General features: G+C 47.0%; 1 protein-coding gene across 1 annotated transcript in view; it reads right to left on the minus strand.

Moving 5' to 3' along the window:
* The window catches only part of kcnq5b (potassium voltage-gated channel, KQT-like subfamily, member 5b), a 140,452-nt gene that overhangs the window by 10,201 nt on the left and 114,483 nt on the right, over positions 1–15,768 (minus strand). The window contains exons 4-10 of the mRNA XM_031562255.2: positions 15,636–15,768; positions 13,898–14,023; positions 12,276–12,386; positions 12,070–12,165; positions 8,653–8,747; positions 7,244–7,273; positions 3,793–4,016 (exon numbers count right to left, since the gene is read on the minus strand). The exon at positions 15,636–15,768 is cut by the window's right edge and continues 43 nt beyond it. Of these exons, the coding sequence (XP_031418115.1) occupies positions 3,793–4,016; positions 7,244–7,273; positions 8,653–8,747; positions 12,070–12,165; positions 12,276–12,386; positions 13,898–14,023; positions 15,636–15,768 (815 nt within the window). The remainder of the gene's footprint in view (positions 1–3,792; positions 4,017–7,243; positions 7,274–8,652; positions 8,748–12,069; positions 12,166–12,275; positions 12,387–13,897; positions 14,024–15,635) is intronic.

Here is a 15,768-nt window from a genome sequence, read left to right on the forward strand (position 1 = left end):
CATCAGTGGCCGGCCGAACCTTCTCTGGATTAGTCTGATGCAACGTGACTGTCAGTGAATGCTAGCAATCTTAGGCAGGGGAAGTAATTCACTTTTGCTAGGGACATTCTGTTCGTAACCAAAAGACGTTCTGCTGATATTGACAAATGGGCTATGATACATAGCCTAGGATTTAGGTCGTCTCGTAGTCGCATTGCTTTGAAAATAATCTACATTATTTGTAGACTGATTAAATATAGGGTAGCCCTATGCTATTGGTTATGTAATATGACTTCAGGAATGAACTATGGTAGCAAGTAAACCATGCGGTCCTTTCCCTCTCAAAATGCTTGAGAAGTGTGCGTTTAAACGCTAGAACGATAAAAATTTTCTTTGGGATTGACATCCCCGACACCCCCTTAACTGCTTTTTTTTTCTTGCCACAAAAAACGTTACCATCATTGAAGGCCCAACTGTAAAACCCATGGTCCTCTTAAGTATTCACGATGCATTTTTCCGCGATATCGATCAAAACCAGCTGAAATGTAGTCTCTTTTCACGTCTATGACTGCTAAGAAAGCCAGTTTGACAGTTTTGATCGCATGAAATTATAATTATTTTGTTCTGAAGCACGCGATCTGATTGTGAAGAGGCTACTGTAGCCACTGGGTAGGTTTGGTTCATGTCGAATTTAGTTACCCACATATTGAAATGCCCATTTCATTACACACACACACACACACGCACATCCTGCTTCAATTTCGGCCCCCAATTTTGGTGTGTGTGTAGCACTAGAATGTTTGAGAGAGATAAAAACACAGAGAGACAAAGAGAGAGAGCTTTATAAACAGAGAGAGAGAAAAAGAGAAGAGAGAGAGGAAAAGAGTAGAGAGAGAGTGAGAGAGAGAGAGAGAGGAGAGAGAGAGAGAGAGAGAAGAGAGAGAGAGAAAGAGAGTCGGTGCTGAGAGGCAAGTGGTGTCCGCTCACTCCCATGATAGATAAGGACCTTTTCTGGCTGCAGGAAACTGCTAATGGGGCACATTTGTCGTGCTGCGCCCACACTTTTACGGCCGAGTTTCATGAGAGTTATAGCCAGAGGCTGACCGAAGCGTGCGTGTGTGAGAGAGAGTGTGTGTGTGTGTGTGTGTGTGAATGTATGAGTCAGTGTGTGTGTGTGTGTGTGTGTGCATGTGTGTGTGTGTCTGCCTCTGTGTATGTTTCAAATGCAGAGTCAAGCACTTAACCCCCCCACCCCCCAGCGCAACTCCTCTCAATAAAAAGGTTATCTATGGCCACGCGTTAGTGGCAGCTATCACACAGAGGGCGCGCTAATTCCCTGAGAAATGACGGCGTAGCTGACGGGCTGGCCGACCAGCGTGTCACCTCAGCACTGCAGTAAATCCTCCCTAAAAGGCTATTCAAGAGAGAGAGAGAGAGAGAGAGGGGGAGAGAGGGAGAGAGAGAAAGAGGGTGGGAGAGGGAGAGAGAGAGAGAAAGAGAGGGAGAGAGAGAAAGAGGGAGAGGGAGAGAGAGAGAGCGTGCTTCAGAGTACCTCAACACCAGCAGATGCTCCCTAACGTTTTTTTTTTGTGTGTAGCTGTGGCGGGGTTTGTGTCACAAGAGAAATGAAATGTGCTTCTTGTGTCGTAGCGAGGAGGTCGACTGGTGTCGGGGGAGGGGAGGTGGTGAAGAGCGGAGATGCACACGTAGCAGTTTGTGTACGCAAACAGGGCCAGACACACAACAAATGTCCCCTTTTTTGTCCCCGATGAGGAATGTCTTGTTGAGTGTGAATCGGGAAGCACGGCCACATACACACATGCACACTCTCACCCTCTCTCTCACACACACATACACACTCACACTCTCACACAGACACACACCCATACCCACTCACACACTCTCAGACACACTCACACACACACACACACACACACACAAACACACACACACACACACACACACACACACACACACACACACACACACACACACACACACACACCCAATAACAACTTCTCCACTAAGAAAATGTTGTCTCCAGAGACTGAACTGCCATCCCTGCCCCTACAGTGATACATCAAAGTCCTTATGGGCAAGTCTTGCCACTGGGAAGCCATCTTGGCAACACCTCTGTGCAGCTATTTCGGGCCAGCAAGGCTCCTATCAGGCTCCTATCTAAATGAATGGGGAGAGATAACTCCATAACTTCACATAGGATGGTCGAATTGACATTAAATGTACATCGCGTGAATCTGCGTGAATCAGACATAAATGGTGTGAACATAGTTTCCCCTAACCGCTCAGATAAGGCTAAAAAAGACTTTATTCTGCAAGTGGACTTGCTAACTGTGCATGCGGCGTGGCTATTACTATGGCAACAGTGGAAATACACAGAGCGTGCAGGAGAGGCGAAACGTCAGTTATGCCGCTTCCAACAACGTTATTGGTTCTTTTTAACACAGGGCAGGACCTCCCGTCACAAATCCGGCATGTTTAAGCGTTACGGATTCCCCATCCTATTTCCCCCATTCATTTTCCCGTCAGTGATCTGTCTCCTCTCGCATAACACCTCTGGATGCATCCCTAACACAACCACATCCGACATACACATTAGGCTTTCCTTGTCATCTGCTAGCCTCGCAGAGAACAGGAGTGCCTCTCTCTCTCTCTCTGCCCTCTCACCCCTCGTTCTCTAGCAGGGAGGGGGAGGGGGGGGGGGTAAACCGTGCCTATGCTGAGCTGTTTGTGGAGGTTTGCTTGTTTAAGCACATTGGGTTGCCTTTCCATGAGTAGTGCTGGCCTCGAGGCCCAAGGAGGAAGGACGTGCTAGCGAGACGCAGAGAAATAGAGAACATTATAGCCTGTGTGTATGTGTGTGTGTGTGTGTGTGTGTGTTTGTGCGCCCATGTGTGTCAAAAGGTTTTTACAATGGATCTCGATCAGGGAGTGCATTGATGCCATCCCAAGCTATGGTTAACGCTTTACCTTTGACCTTAACACACACAGACACACACACACACAGACAGACACACACACAACACACACACACACACACACACACACACACACACACACACACACACACACACACACAGACACACACATCTTCATCATCGGCCACAGACACCACCTCCAAGTGAAGCCTAGGGGGACTGACTATCCAATTTCAGTGCTTCTTGCATTGATCATGTCTTCAGCATCACCTTCATTATCTTCATCACCACCACTGTCATTCACTGCTATGTACCATTACTTTCACTGCCAGTATTCCCATGTTATATAGAACACTATGTGAAATACATGTCCCAAGAACACTCACATCTGTTGCCCAGAAAATAGTGCTCTATCCTACGGTCTTAAAAAAATAAGAATACAACTATTTATGGGATCTTTATGGAGGAAAAGGTTGTACAGACCGTATGCTCAGTGCAGTGTAATAGCATAAAGTGTTCACCACAAGTGCAATAGCGGGAGGGGCACAGCTGGGGGTGGGGGGTGGGGGGCGAGGCACTTAGTCTCAGTGGGGGTGAGAAGGAGGGAGAGGGGAAAGAAAGAAAGAGAAAGAGAATGGACAGAAGAAAGACAAACCGAATAACAGAAAGAAGGAAAGAGCACAGCACAGGGGTACATTGTTATCATTGTACAAAAGCATACCGACAGCACTGTACTGCTTCCAAATGACCAACCCTCTGTAGTTATGAAAGCCTTTTGATGCTTCCAGCATGCCACTTCACCTGTGTCATCATGTGAAGGAGGCTTCAGAACTGCAATAAAACTGGAGGAGCACTGAGGGGGTGGGGGGGAACTCACTCTCGGTGGGGGCGCGTGATTGGCTCTTGAGGCGCAGGGAGGGCCGGAAGCGTGTGCGGTCGTTGAAGCTCCAGCTCTTCTGCACCTTGGCCGGGCTGGAGCCCTCGCCGCTGATCTCGGCCCCTGGCGAGCGCCGGTCCGTCATGGACGTCTGACGGCTCTTGATGCTCTGGCCCCGCGGGCTCGCCATCCTCACGCGGTCCTTGAAGCTCATCTTCTGACCGCTGTGCAAAGAGAGGGAGGGAAAGAGAGAGAGAGAGAGAGAGAGAGAGGGAGAAGGGAGGGAGAAAAGACAGGAAAAATGGAAGAAATACAGACCTTACTTTCAGAGCAACACAGAAGCACAGGTGTGTATTTATTGCTATCATTTACCCATTAGTGTGGTGGATACATCCACGCTCACAAACGCAAGCACTTCTACAGAAACAACCTCATTGGTTAGATTAGCCACCAACTATTCCTTTGTCGGTAATTGATAACCATAGTTAAACCCACTTGACTGTTGCCGAAGTGAGGTACAGGACAAACATAGGATCTAGGAATGATAGCAGGTTAGAGCAACATGCTGTTGTCAGGCAGACTCGTTATGTTACAGGGTTTCTCGCGGCAACATGCAGGGGCTAGGATGGAGAGTGTTAAACAGAGGGTGGTTGTGCACAGTTAGGGGCCAAAGTGGAGCGCAGCCTTCAACCCTTAAAACCCTCCTAAAGGTGAAATATCTGACTGACAAAAATGCATGTATTTTCATGGTCAGTGGTGGCTATGATATTCAAAGCGTCACTTCTGAAGCCTTCAGAAGGCTTTTTTCTTCTCCATGGCGACGCACATTAAAGTGATGCTTTGTTATTGTGAATTGCCGCGCATGGCAGGGGTAGAGTGAGGTAAAGCGTTGGCCCCTGAATATTTGATGCCATTTTTATGAGCTACCTTTTGATTGGCGGCGCATGGATCTTCATGTCTCTCTGCATTCCCACTGTGAGTTGCATAATCAGAACGGAACAATTCGTGGCTCATTGAATTGAGGACTTTTTTTTTTTTTCATCTGGTCCTTGAAAAAGCAAGGTCGTTTTCTTCCAAGGCTCTTTTTAGAAAACATACCCCACTGTGTGACCTTATTGCTAACTGTGCTAGCGTCGACCTATGAGGGAAGGGGTCGTAAAATAGCACCTGAGCAGACAAAGACGGATTGGTTAATGTAAGAGAAAACTTCAATACGTCCACCCAAAAGTTGTTACACAAAATCTCTCTCTCTCTCCTCTCTTTCTCTCTCACTCTCTCTCTCTCTCTCTCTCTCTCTCTCTCTCTCTCTCTCTCTCTCAAAAACAAACCCCCTCATCCCCACACGGCACACAACACAGAGGTAGCACACTGTCAGTGGACATTCCTGGAATCACAGGGGCAGCAATGGCAGAACAGAGAGGATGCTGGGTACCTATGGTTGAGTCGCAAATATCTCCTGAGGACCTTCATCCTGCGACTAAACGCCTTACTATTGGATGGGGGAAGATGGGAGGAGGGATACGTGCCATCATCATCATCATCATCATCATCATCATCATCATCAGTGTAATCAAGATATACTGTATAGCATTTACTGTAATGTATGCATCTTGTAAACGCTTTTCATCCCTGTGTACATTACAGTAAGTATGCAAAAGAAGAACCTATGCAGTTACAATCAGACTATAATCAGCCGTGTGATTTGGAATCAGCTGTGTGATTTGGAATCAGTTGTGTGATTTGGAATCAGCTGTGTGATTTGGCTCTGGGATGTGGCTGATGATAGCATGTGCTGATGATGCTAGGGGTTGGTGCTAGGCACAGAGACATCAGCTTCAGCAGAATTAAAAATAACACAACACATGTGACTTTGCCCGGGTTTCTTTTGTTTTGTTTTTTTGGTGATGGTCAAAATAGGAGAAGTTGATGAGACTTTGACAAGAAACCGTTTGAGTCTGGCAGGGGGGGGGGGGGGGGGTGAAAAAGCAGAAGTGCAGAAGTGGACAGACTTTCTTTTCTTGTCTTTCGTTTTTTTAAAGTCTGCCCACATCGTTGAGGACAGTCAAGTGCCTGGCGACTGTGGTGTTTGGATGAAATCATCCCAGTGATTCATCAGAGAGGATTCTGGGAGTTAGTGAGGGTGCTCAGGGTGCCTCACACTCATCAAGCACTCTTCGTATCTGCCAAACGGGCTGCTTCTGCTCACTCTAACACACACACACACACACACACGCACTCTTCGTATCTGCCAAACGGGCTGCTTCTGACCAGTTCATGAAGCAATGGTGTTGCATCACCTTCTCTCATCCTCTGTGAAAGCTCACTCTAACACACACACACACACACACACACACACACACACACACACACATACATACACACACACATACACACACAAACACACACGCACTCTTCCACGCAGGTCTTTTAGAACAACCCCACAAACCTATTATGCCTCCTGTAACATCAAACCTGCAATCTTTCCCCGCGGCACCAGGCCAACGATACTACTCAAGAGAAAGGATAACGATCCTATCCAATCCAAACAAACAAACACCACTGAGCACAGCTGTAACCTGTGGCGGTACCGGTGACCTATCTCTCAGAAAACTGCAGTCTTGCTCTCATTTCACTTCTAGCTGATGTGTTGTGTAAAGTGTTAGATAACTTCAACCGCGCTATCCTCCATCAGCTCGACTGAGTACTGAGTCGCTATAATTCCTACGAGACAGATAAGTGATACGCAGACAAAATTGCACTGCATCAGAGAGAAAAAAACACAATTATGCTTCATCTGTAGAGTGTGTGTGTGTGAGAGAGAGAGGGAGAGAGAGAGAGAGAGAGAGAGAGAGAGAGGGAGAGACAGAGAGAGAGAGGGAGTGGGAGAGAGACAGAGAGAGTTGGAGAGAGACAGAGAGACAGAGGGAGTTGGAGAGAGAGAAAATGAAATGAGGATGGAATAGATTCAGAGCCTCGGCGAGCCATGCTGATGGGTAATCATTGGGAGTCATTATGAAAGGCGGCCCCTGGTCTCCCTGAGAATCCATTAGCACCTACAGGAGTCGTGTTCCAACACCTTCTCTTGCCAGAGGGAGACGGCCGCAAGAGACACAGAGAATAACACAGCCCTCCACAACCAAATCCTTACGCTTTTCACAATGAATTAAAATGAATAGGAAGCATAGAAAAAAATACATAACATATAATAAAATCTAAGATATTAATATTTCTACAAATAAAAAATCATGTACTAAATATCACACATATAGCTGTACGAATATAGCTATATAAGGAAAAGCTGTATGATAACCAGTGATGTTACCATACAAGTGACTGTATAGATGGTGTAGTGTAGTGCAGCACAGTGTAACAGGTTAATACTTGTTTTCAATGATATGACTTAATGTAACAGTCAACCCGGAGAGGGACAAAAGACACTGAGATGACCAACCTTGTTGTGGACGGGTCGCCCTGCTCCTTCCTTCAGGTGGACACGAGGCGGTGAGTGGAGAGGAGTGAGAGAGAAGAACACAAGGTTAGTTCTCATACTAAAGCCGGCCCTATTTAGTTCTCTGAGGCACTGTGGTGCTGTGAGAGACAGTGACAGGTAGGAGGAAGAACTGCTCAGGTCCAGGAGGTAAAAGAGTTCCTCACTGGTAGCTGACTCTGGGGCAGGACTGGTACTGATTGAGTCCAGATCAGGATTGATCGGGAATGGAACGTTTCTAGGCTGCAAGTTCTGAACTTCCATTATTTGGTCCAATGCCAGGGCAAAATAACTGATTTAAACCTTTTGATTTCACCCTTTGGTCCTGGTTTCAGATTGAAGAACTATTTCTGAAGAACTATTATTTTAAGACAAAACACAAAGGGCGAACTTCTCCCCTGGACCTGGTAGTTTCACCTCTGTTGTTGACTCCAACAAGATTTCAATTCGGGGAAACAAGAGGCTGGGCATCAAACGCAAGACCAAACCGCATGCAAAACCAGCACAGTCAAATAAGGGAACCCTGGCCATTAGTAGGAACAGCTACTGGAAACTATCAGGCCACAAAAAGCTGACATGCACTTCACAGAAGCAACACGAATATAAAGGCAGAGGGGTGTGTGTATATTGACATATGGTCAGTGGGACTGCAAATTAGCGAACGCTAACCCAACAGCAATATGCATGGCACAATTAAAAGATCCACGCACACTCGTAATCATCTTCCAAGTTGTGTGTAGGCGTTTCAACGCGTGAGTGTGTGTGTGTGTGTGTATGTGACTATTTCAGCATGTGTGCAAAATCAGCAGATGGCTTTTTCCAATATTTCCAGGCTCCAATTCATTTGCTTCAGTCTGCTAATGACCACAATCTAAAAAAGGAGCTAATACAGTAGGGAAGAACTGTTGCAAATTGAAGCTTCAGCCTTTTTAGTTATTTCGTTTTGTCCAATCAAGCATTGACCTTTAGAAGGGTTCTATGTGGTTTTCCTAGAGGTGGAGCCTGGATGATATCTGTCTTTTTGATGGCTGTGAACCATATTGCATATAACAACAGAGGTAGATGGTAATGACGGTTGACCGAATGAATGGATAACGTTTAACTTATCCACACGTTGAAGAGATTTAAAGGAAAGCACAGGAATAAGATGGATGCACACACAGATGGTGAAATAGACAGAGAAAGAACAGATGGAAAAGAAGACTAAAGGAAGATGGAGGACAGAGAGTTCATGGTGGGAGAAGGGGAAAATGAAGATGGTTTAAAAAAAAAAAAGGACGAATGTGCACAGACACCAAATACGACACCAGCTGCCAGAGAGGCTGTACACAGACACCACATACGACACCAGCTGCCAGAGAGGTTGTACCTACTTTGTAGGACTGCAGGTATGGAACGCCTTCAAATGAGGCTTCCAGGTAGCAACGGAAACCGAGTTCTCATCAGCCGCATAGCTGCGCCAAACACACTGCATGCAGAGTACACAGAACCAAGAGAACGGGGAGGAGGGGGAACAAAACAAAACAAAACAAACAAACAAACAAACAAACAAACAAACCAAAACAAATGTAGGAAGGAATGTAGGAGGAAATAAACAGAAATAAATAGAAATAAAAGAAAGGAAAATAAGTATATAGAAGGGGAAAAATAGAGGGGGGGGGGGGGTTGGGAAACACAAAGAAACAAAACTGCAGATTAGTAACAAAAAACATCACCAGTTGCGGCTTTTTAGGGGACGGAAAGAGAAAGAGGGGGGGGGGGGGGGTTGGGGTAGCAGAAGGAGGAGTGGTTGGGGGGGGGGGGGGGGGCGGTTGGCGTCAGGTCGGTGCGCAGGCATCCATACATGCCTTAGGGAGGGCAGGGCTCCCTCATAGTGCCTCCACGTTGCCCCCAGGTAGGGCCGGCTACCGTCGGTGGAGTAGTAACGCCACGCAGCCTGGGAGAGAGGGTGGGGGTGGGGGTGGGGGGGGGGGGGGAGCAGTGGAAGAGAGCCGTGGGGGTCGGAGTGGGGAGGTGGGGAGGTGGGGAGGGGGGTCAGGAGAGTGGACAGATGATGAGTTGTGCATGTGTGTATGCGTGTGATGTGGGGTGGGGGCGCGGGGTGCAGAGGCTGAGGTTTGGGGTGCATGTGGGGACAACATGCAGTGGGACACTGACAGATTCACACTTCACACATCACACATCACACATCACCCACACACACACACACACACACACACACACATCACACACACACACACACACACATCACACGCACACACACGCACACACACACACACACACACACACACACACACACTCACACACAAATGTTTCACCCTGACATTCACATATGAAGACAAAAACCCACACACGCTATTAAACATACAGGCATACTGTATGTATAAACACACACACAGACAGAGACACACAGACAGACACACACACACACAGACACACCCACAAACGCACACCTACACAAAGGCATATAAAAAACCTCATCATCATTTCTTGATTATTGGAGAGCTATGCCTAGGAATCAGGACACAGGAGACACAGGGGGGAATCCAAATCAGCCCCGTTATAAAGCTACATCGTGAAGCGCTAGCGCTGCAGTAAAGGCCTGGAAACAACAGGCTGTACAGGTAAATCAGCACCACTGCCTGTGTTTGTAATAAACTATACCAAAAGGGGTTTCTTCCCTCAGATTCACCATTATTCCAAGGCGTTTGGCATGTTTTTGTGTGCACAGCAACTAAAGCAATGGCTCATTACAAAAACGCACAGCAAATGATGAGTCACCATTGTGAGTCTGGAGAGAGTGTAGGCGTCGCACGGCTTAAAAAGATCAACTTGCTTCTAACATTTTTCGAATTCTTGTCTTCAGTTTCCATTTAAAGTAATTGAATTTGTGGTGATTTGCTGAATGTTACGGGAACTGACAATTCTCTTTCATTGCCTTCTTTCCTTGAAGTTAAACTTACGGTGATTCCCTGCCAATGGCGACCCTTCACGGACATTCCTCGTTCACGCAAAGAAAACGATTCGCAGAAAAAAACAGAAAATGGAAACCACCTCGTCCCGAAGAATGACTGAGGAAAAACTGCAACGAGGTCGGCGTCCTTAAATGGCATGGTTCAGGAGGACATGGGAGAGGAGATGAGAGGAGAGGAGGGGCTTACAGGCTTTGCTGTGGCCTTCATGTGGAGGAACCTTAGAACCACGAACACTAAGCCATGTTCATCCTCCTGTTCCAAAACATCCTTCGACTTTTTATTTTACTTGAAAAGTACATTCTTATTTCTCAAAGATGATTATGGATAACTTCAGCCAACTCTGTTCCTTTCGCTAATGTGTGTTTAATAAGCCGTGACCAATGCGCCGTTGCTTAGGAGACAGACTAAAGACAGCCACAGGGTTGGGCTCTCGGGTCTAAGATGTCATTCTTACTTCAGGTCTTTGTCTTCATTTGTGAAATGGTCTTTAAAGGAAAAGTCCGCTTTTCCAACCCCCTTATTCAACATTCACTCCAGTTCTCAACAGAGCCACTATAATAACTAGAATGTATTTTCTTTATTCTCCCGTTCAATTCACACCTAAAATTGAATTTCCAGGAATGACAGTTAACTTCTCTCACTTTTTTTCTGCAAATGCAGTCCTGCAATTTTCCCTGCATTTCCAATAGACCAACTCCTATTCCTGAGTCACCGCGGTCTTTGGTTGGAGACGCGAGTTTGAGACCGATAGATTGCTGGCTGAATCCCCTGAGCAAGGCACCTAACCCCCCAACTGCTCCTCGTGTGCTGTGGCTGAAGTGGCTGTCCATTGCTCCGTGTGTGTGTGTGTGTGTGTGTGTGTGCTCACTACTCCTAGTCAATGTGTGCTAATAGTTCACTGCTCCTATTGTGGGTGTGTGTGTGTGTGTGTGTGTGTGTATGTGTTCACTGCCAACGGATATGCAGAAAGCTAATTTTGCTCAGGGGATCAATAATACAAAATTATGAGGTGGTGTGTTTGTGTGTGTAATGTATTGTGAGTAGATGTATGTTTGTGTATTTTGTGTGTGTGTGTGTGTTAATAATTGGATGGCCAGATTCAAAACAGAAGGTGCTGTGTGTACCCATAAGATTTGTTGTGCTGCTGTTTGATCACTGCTGACTGAGTTACATGTTTGAGTCATGTATGAGCAATTAATGCGTCTGCTTAATTTGTGTCCTTACGTTTATTTATTTTGCATTGTGGACTCAAATAAGGAAGTAAAATATGTGTGTGTGTGTGTGTGTGTGTGTATATACATGTCTGTGCGTGTGCGTGTGTGTGTGTACTGCAAGTGAATGTATATGTGTGTGTATTGTGAGTGGTTGTGTGTGTGTGTGTATTGTGAGTGAGTGTGTGTGTGTGTGTATTGTGAGTGTATGTTTGTGTGTGTGTGTGTGTGTGTGTGTGTGTGTGTGTACATGTGTGTGCGTGTGTGTGTGTGTACTGCAAGTGAATGTATGTGTGTGTGTATTGTGAATGGATGTGTGTGTGTGTGTATTGTGAGTTTATGTGTATGTGTGTGTGTATTGTGAGTGTATGTGTGTGTGTGTGTGTATTGTGTGTGTATTCTGAGTGTATATATGTGTGTGTGTGTGTATTGTGAGTGTATATGTGTGTGTGTGTGTGTGTGTGTGTGTGTGTATTGTGAGTGGATGTGTGTGTGTGTGTGTGTGTGTGTGTGTGTGTGTGTGTGTGTGTGTATGTGTGCGTGTGTGTGTGTGTGTGTGTGTGTGTGTGTGTGTGTGTGTGCGTGCGCGCGCCTGTGCTCCTACCTGAATGAGGCAGGCAGCTGGATTCCTCCTCTTCTCAAAGTGCTTCTGGCGGTGCTGCTCCTGCACCTTCAGGGCAAAGCCGGACCCCAGGATTCCCTAAACACAGAGAGGTTCAGAGAGATGGCGGATCGGCACCGAGGAGGAAGGGGTGGAAGACTTGAGGGTGAGTGTGATCTGACATGGGCAAGGGGCGCGTGCAGACTCACCGCGGGCAGGGCGAAAAACGAAATCCCCAGTAGTGCAAATCCGGCTGAGAGCATGCGGCCCGTCCACGTCTTAGGCGTCTTGTCCCCGTAGCCTATAGTGGTGAGCGTGATCTACACACAACAATCAGGATACACAATCAGGATGCTGCTGCAGGGTCCAAAACAGACACGCATTCTGGGCATTGTCCTCACAATGCAAAAATGTCCTCACAAGGCATGAATGTCCTCACAAGTCATGAATGTCCTCACAAGGCATGAATGTCCTCACAAGGCATGAATGTCCTCACAAGGCATGAATGTCCTCACAAGTCATGAATGTCCTCACAAGTCGAAAATGATGACAAGTTTTAGGCTTGAAAAAAGTATATGTTTTATAACTACTTAGTTACCTTGTATGACCTGGATATGACATTATTATGTAGTGATATTAAGAGCCAGAGTGTTCCTGAGCATTGGCTTAATGACAGGCCAGGGCTATTTCTATTTTTCAGAGAGAGCGAAAGAGACGGACAGAGAGAGAGCGAGAGAGAGAGAGAGAGAGTGAGAGAGAGAGAGAGCAGCAGTGGAAAAAGAATCTCAGCCTGAATCTGTCAAGATAATGCAGCCATTACTTGCGCTTTGATTTGTGGCCTGTTTGTGGTGCACTTCTTTTTGTCACGGACTGGAACCCAAGTGGGTGTGTGTGTGTGTGTGTATAACTGTATGTGAGCCTTTGAATGCGTCACGGTATGTGTTCACTTCTCATGTGCCTGTTTGCGAGTGAATGTGTGTCTGTGTGTGTGTGTGTAAAATAAATCTTGGTTTTTTCATCATTCCTCTCTTTTCTCCCCCACTCTGTATGCACGTGTGTGTGTGTGTGTGTGTGTGTGTGTGTGTGTGTGCACGTGTGTGTGTGAGTGTGTGTAATGACCTGTACATGCGTGTGTGTGTGTGTGTGTGTGTGTTTGTATGGGTTTGCACTTGTGTGTGTGTGTGTATGAAACATTCTTTTCAACATTCCTCTCTGACCTCTGCTGAACACCCCCCCCCCCCCCCCCCCCCCCTCCTTTTTTCTCCCCCACTCTGTGCGCACGTGTGTGTGTGTGTATGTGTATGTGTGTGAGTGTGTGTAATGACCTGGCGAGGCCATAAATGACTCTCATTGATTTAGTGACGCAGGGCCACTGTGGAGGATCTGCGGAGTCGGGCCCAGCCGTGTGTGACAGGAATGGCCCCGTCGCTCCGAGGCCCTGCTGCGATCAGTCCCCATCTGGGGGGAAATGCCCCCGCATAATAGAGCCCCGCACTTATGTTTATGGAGCCAGGGAGTTTTAAATCTTCTACCGCTCTCTCTCTCTCTCTCTGTCGCTTTATCTATCTATCGCTCTTACTCTCTGTCACTTGATCTATCTCTCTCCGTACCGCAAACAAGGTGAAGATCAATGTAGCCAGAGAAAGTGCTTTAGTGTTCCATAAATGAATAAATAAATACATAAATAAATAAATAAACAGACACTCCAAATCTGTCTGAGTGAGGAAATGATGACAGATCTTTGGAAGGGGGGGGGGGTACTGGAACTGGTAACTCACCGTACCACACCACAGAGCAGGTCTCTAGGGGGGTAATGGAACTGGTAACTCACCGTGCCCCACCACAGAGCGTCCGCGTAGGTGGCGAACTCTGTGTTCAGCTCTTTCTCCACCAGGTAGACCAGGAACGAGGAGAAGATGAGCACCAGGAACCCGATGTACCATGCGGTGACCAGCTCCTACGCAACAACGCAAATGACCGGTGAAAACCAGCGGTGTTAGCAGTTTATTTCTCTTGTCATTATTCAGTATCACTTCTGGATTATTCTGATACATAGAGCTTCCAGTGGACTCAAAGATTCACAGGCCAAGCCAGGCCATTATTGAGGTTCATTTTAGTCTGGTTCATTTTACCGAGCTTGCTGGAGTTGACTATGTAGTTCAACAATTAATTAATAACATCACACTTTGGATCTGTATATTGCAAGTCCTCAGCCATATTCTATCCCACCTCTCTGTGACCTCTGCGAGGCCCTGACCTCTCCAATCTCTCCATTGTTGTCACCTTACCCCCCCCCCCCCCCCCCCTCCCCCCCACACACACACTCACGCAGGAGATCCAGTGCCAGGATTGGACAACTTCCAGTTTAGCGCCTGTCTCGTCAGAGTGGGATTAATCCCCAAATCTGAATATGTTTTTCCTCCCCACCACTCCGTAATCCTACCCCCCCCCCCCCCCCCCCCCGCCCTCCTCCTCCTCACCCCCACTCAGGAGATAATAGCAGAGATTACAGTTCATTCCTGGGACACAATCACCGGTGCCAGACAATCACCGGCGTGAGAGCAGAGACAAGCAGAAGAACTTGCATACATACAAACAAATCCTGTCATCAACTGATACCTCCATCCGCTATCACGGAATGACTACATGCAGGCATTCAGCGTAGCCTATAGTGGTGAGCGTAATCTACACAAAACAATCAGGATACACAATCAGGATGCTGCTGCAGGGTCCAAAACAGACAGGCAAATGCAAAATGCCCTCACAAGGCATGAATGTCCTCACAAAAAAATATGCGTCAAGAGGATGGGTTTAAAAAGCCATACATAAAAAGTGACAGACCACAGTGCAGACACACTCATGGTGCAGATCAGCAAGTCTGACCTTTGTATACTGCTTTCAGGAGGAGGGGGGGGGGAGTTAAGTGGGGGGGGTTATATCTGCGGTGTAGTCAGCGCTGGGGTTAGGGGATGATAAATAGGGGGGAGACTCAGCTGGCTTTCCTGCTCTGCTCTGTGCTGATGTGTTACAACCCAGGCTGATCCTCCAAGGTGGGGGGGCATTTTTCCAGACCATTTAAGGACACCTTCTGTTTGCTTACATTGTCATACCAGTACCCGGAGGACTCAAGGTAAGACAGACAGACAGACTGTAAGGCAGGCTCTTTAAGAGTTCATCTTTCAACATGCCTGCTGGTTTAAGAGCTACCGCTTGCAAGCGAAGTGACACATCCAATGACCCACTGCTCACTGAGAGTGCTTTCTCAAGCCAGACCTAGATCAGTATAGGTCTGCTATTTCTCTTCAGAAGACATTACATTTGAAGCTTTCTTAGTGGTGTGTGTGTGTGTCCCAGACATGACATTTACACTTAAGCGTTTAGCAGATGCTTTTTTCAGTGTTTGTACTCCATGGATACCAAAACCCATGATCTTGGCACTGACCCTGCTCTAGCAGTAGACCAGCAGGAACACATACAGTTCACACCATGACTTTGGGTAGGCAAAAGTCTGTGAGAATTGTGGTGAGTGTAGTTTGTCAGACACAGTGTAGCTGAGTTGTTTGTGCCACCTTGCTGTGTGCGTAGACTACAGATCCCAGCAGCTTCCAGGTGCCTCCGCGGCGGTCCATCCGCACCATCCGCAGGATCTGCAGGAAGCGCAGGCTGCGGAGCGCCGACGTTGCAAAGATGTTGCCTTGGCTG

Source organism: Clupea harengus, chromosome 24 (genome assembly GCF_900700415.2).
Source record: "Clupea harengus chromosome 24, Ch_v2.0.2, whole genome shotgun sequence".
Classification (NCBI taxonomy): Eukaryota; Metazoa; Chordata; class Actinopteri; order Clupeiformes; family Clupeidae; genus Clupea; species Clupea harengus.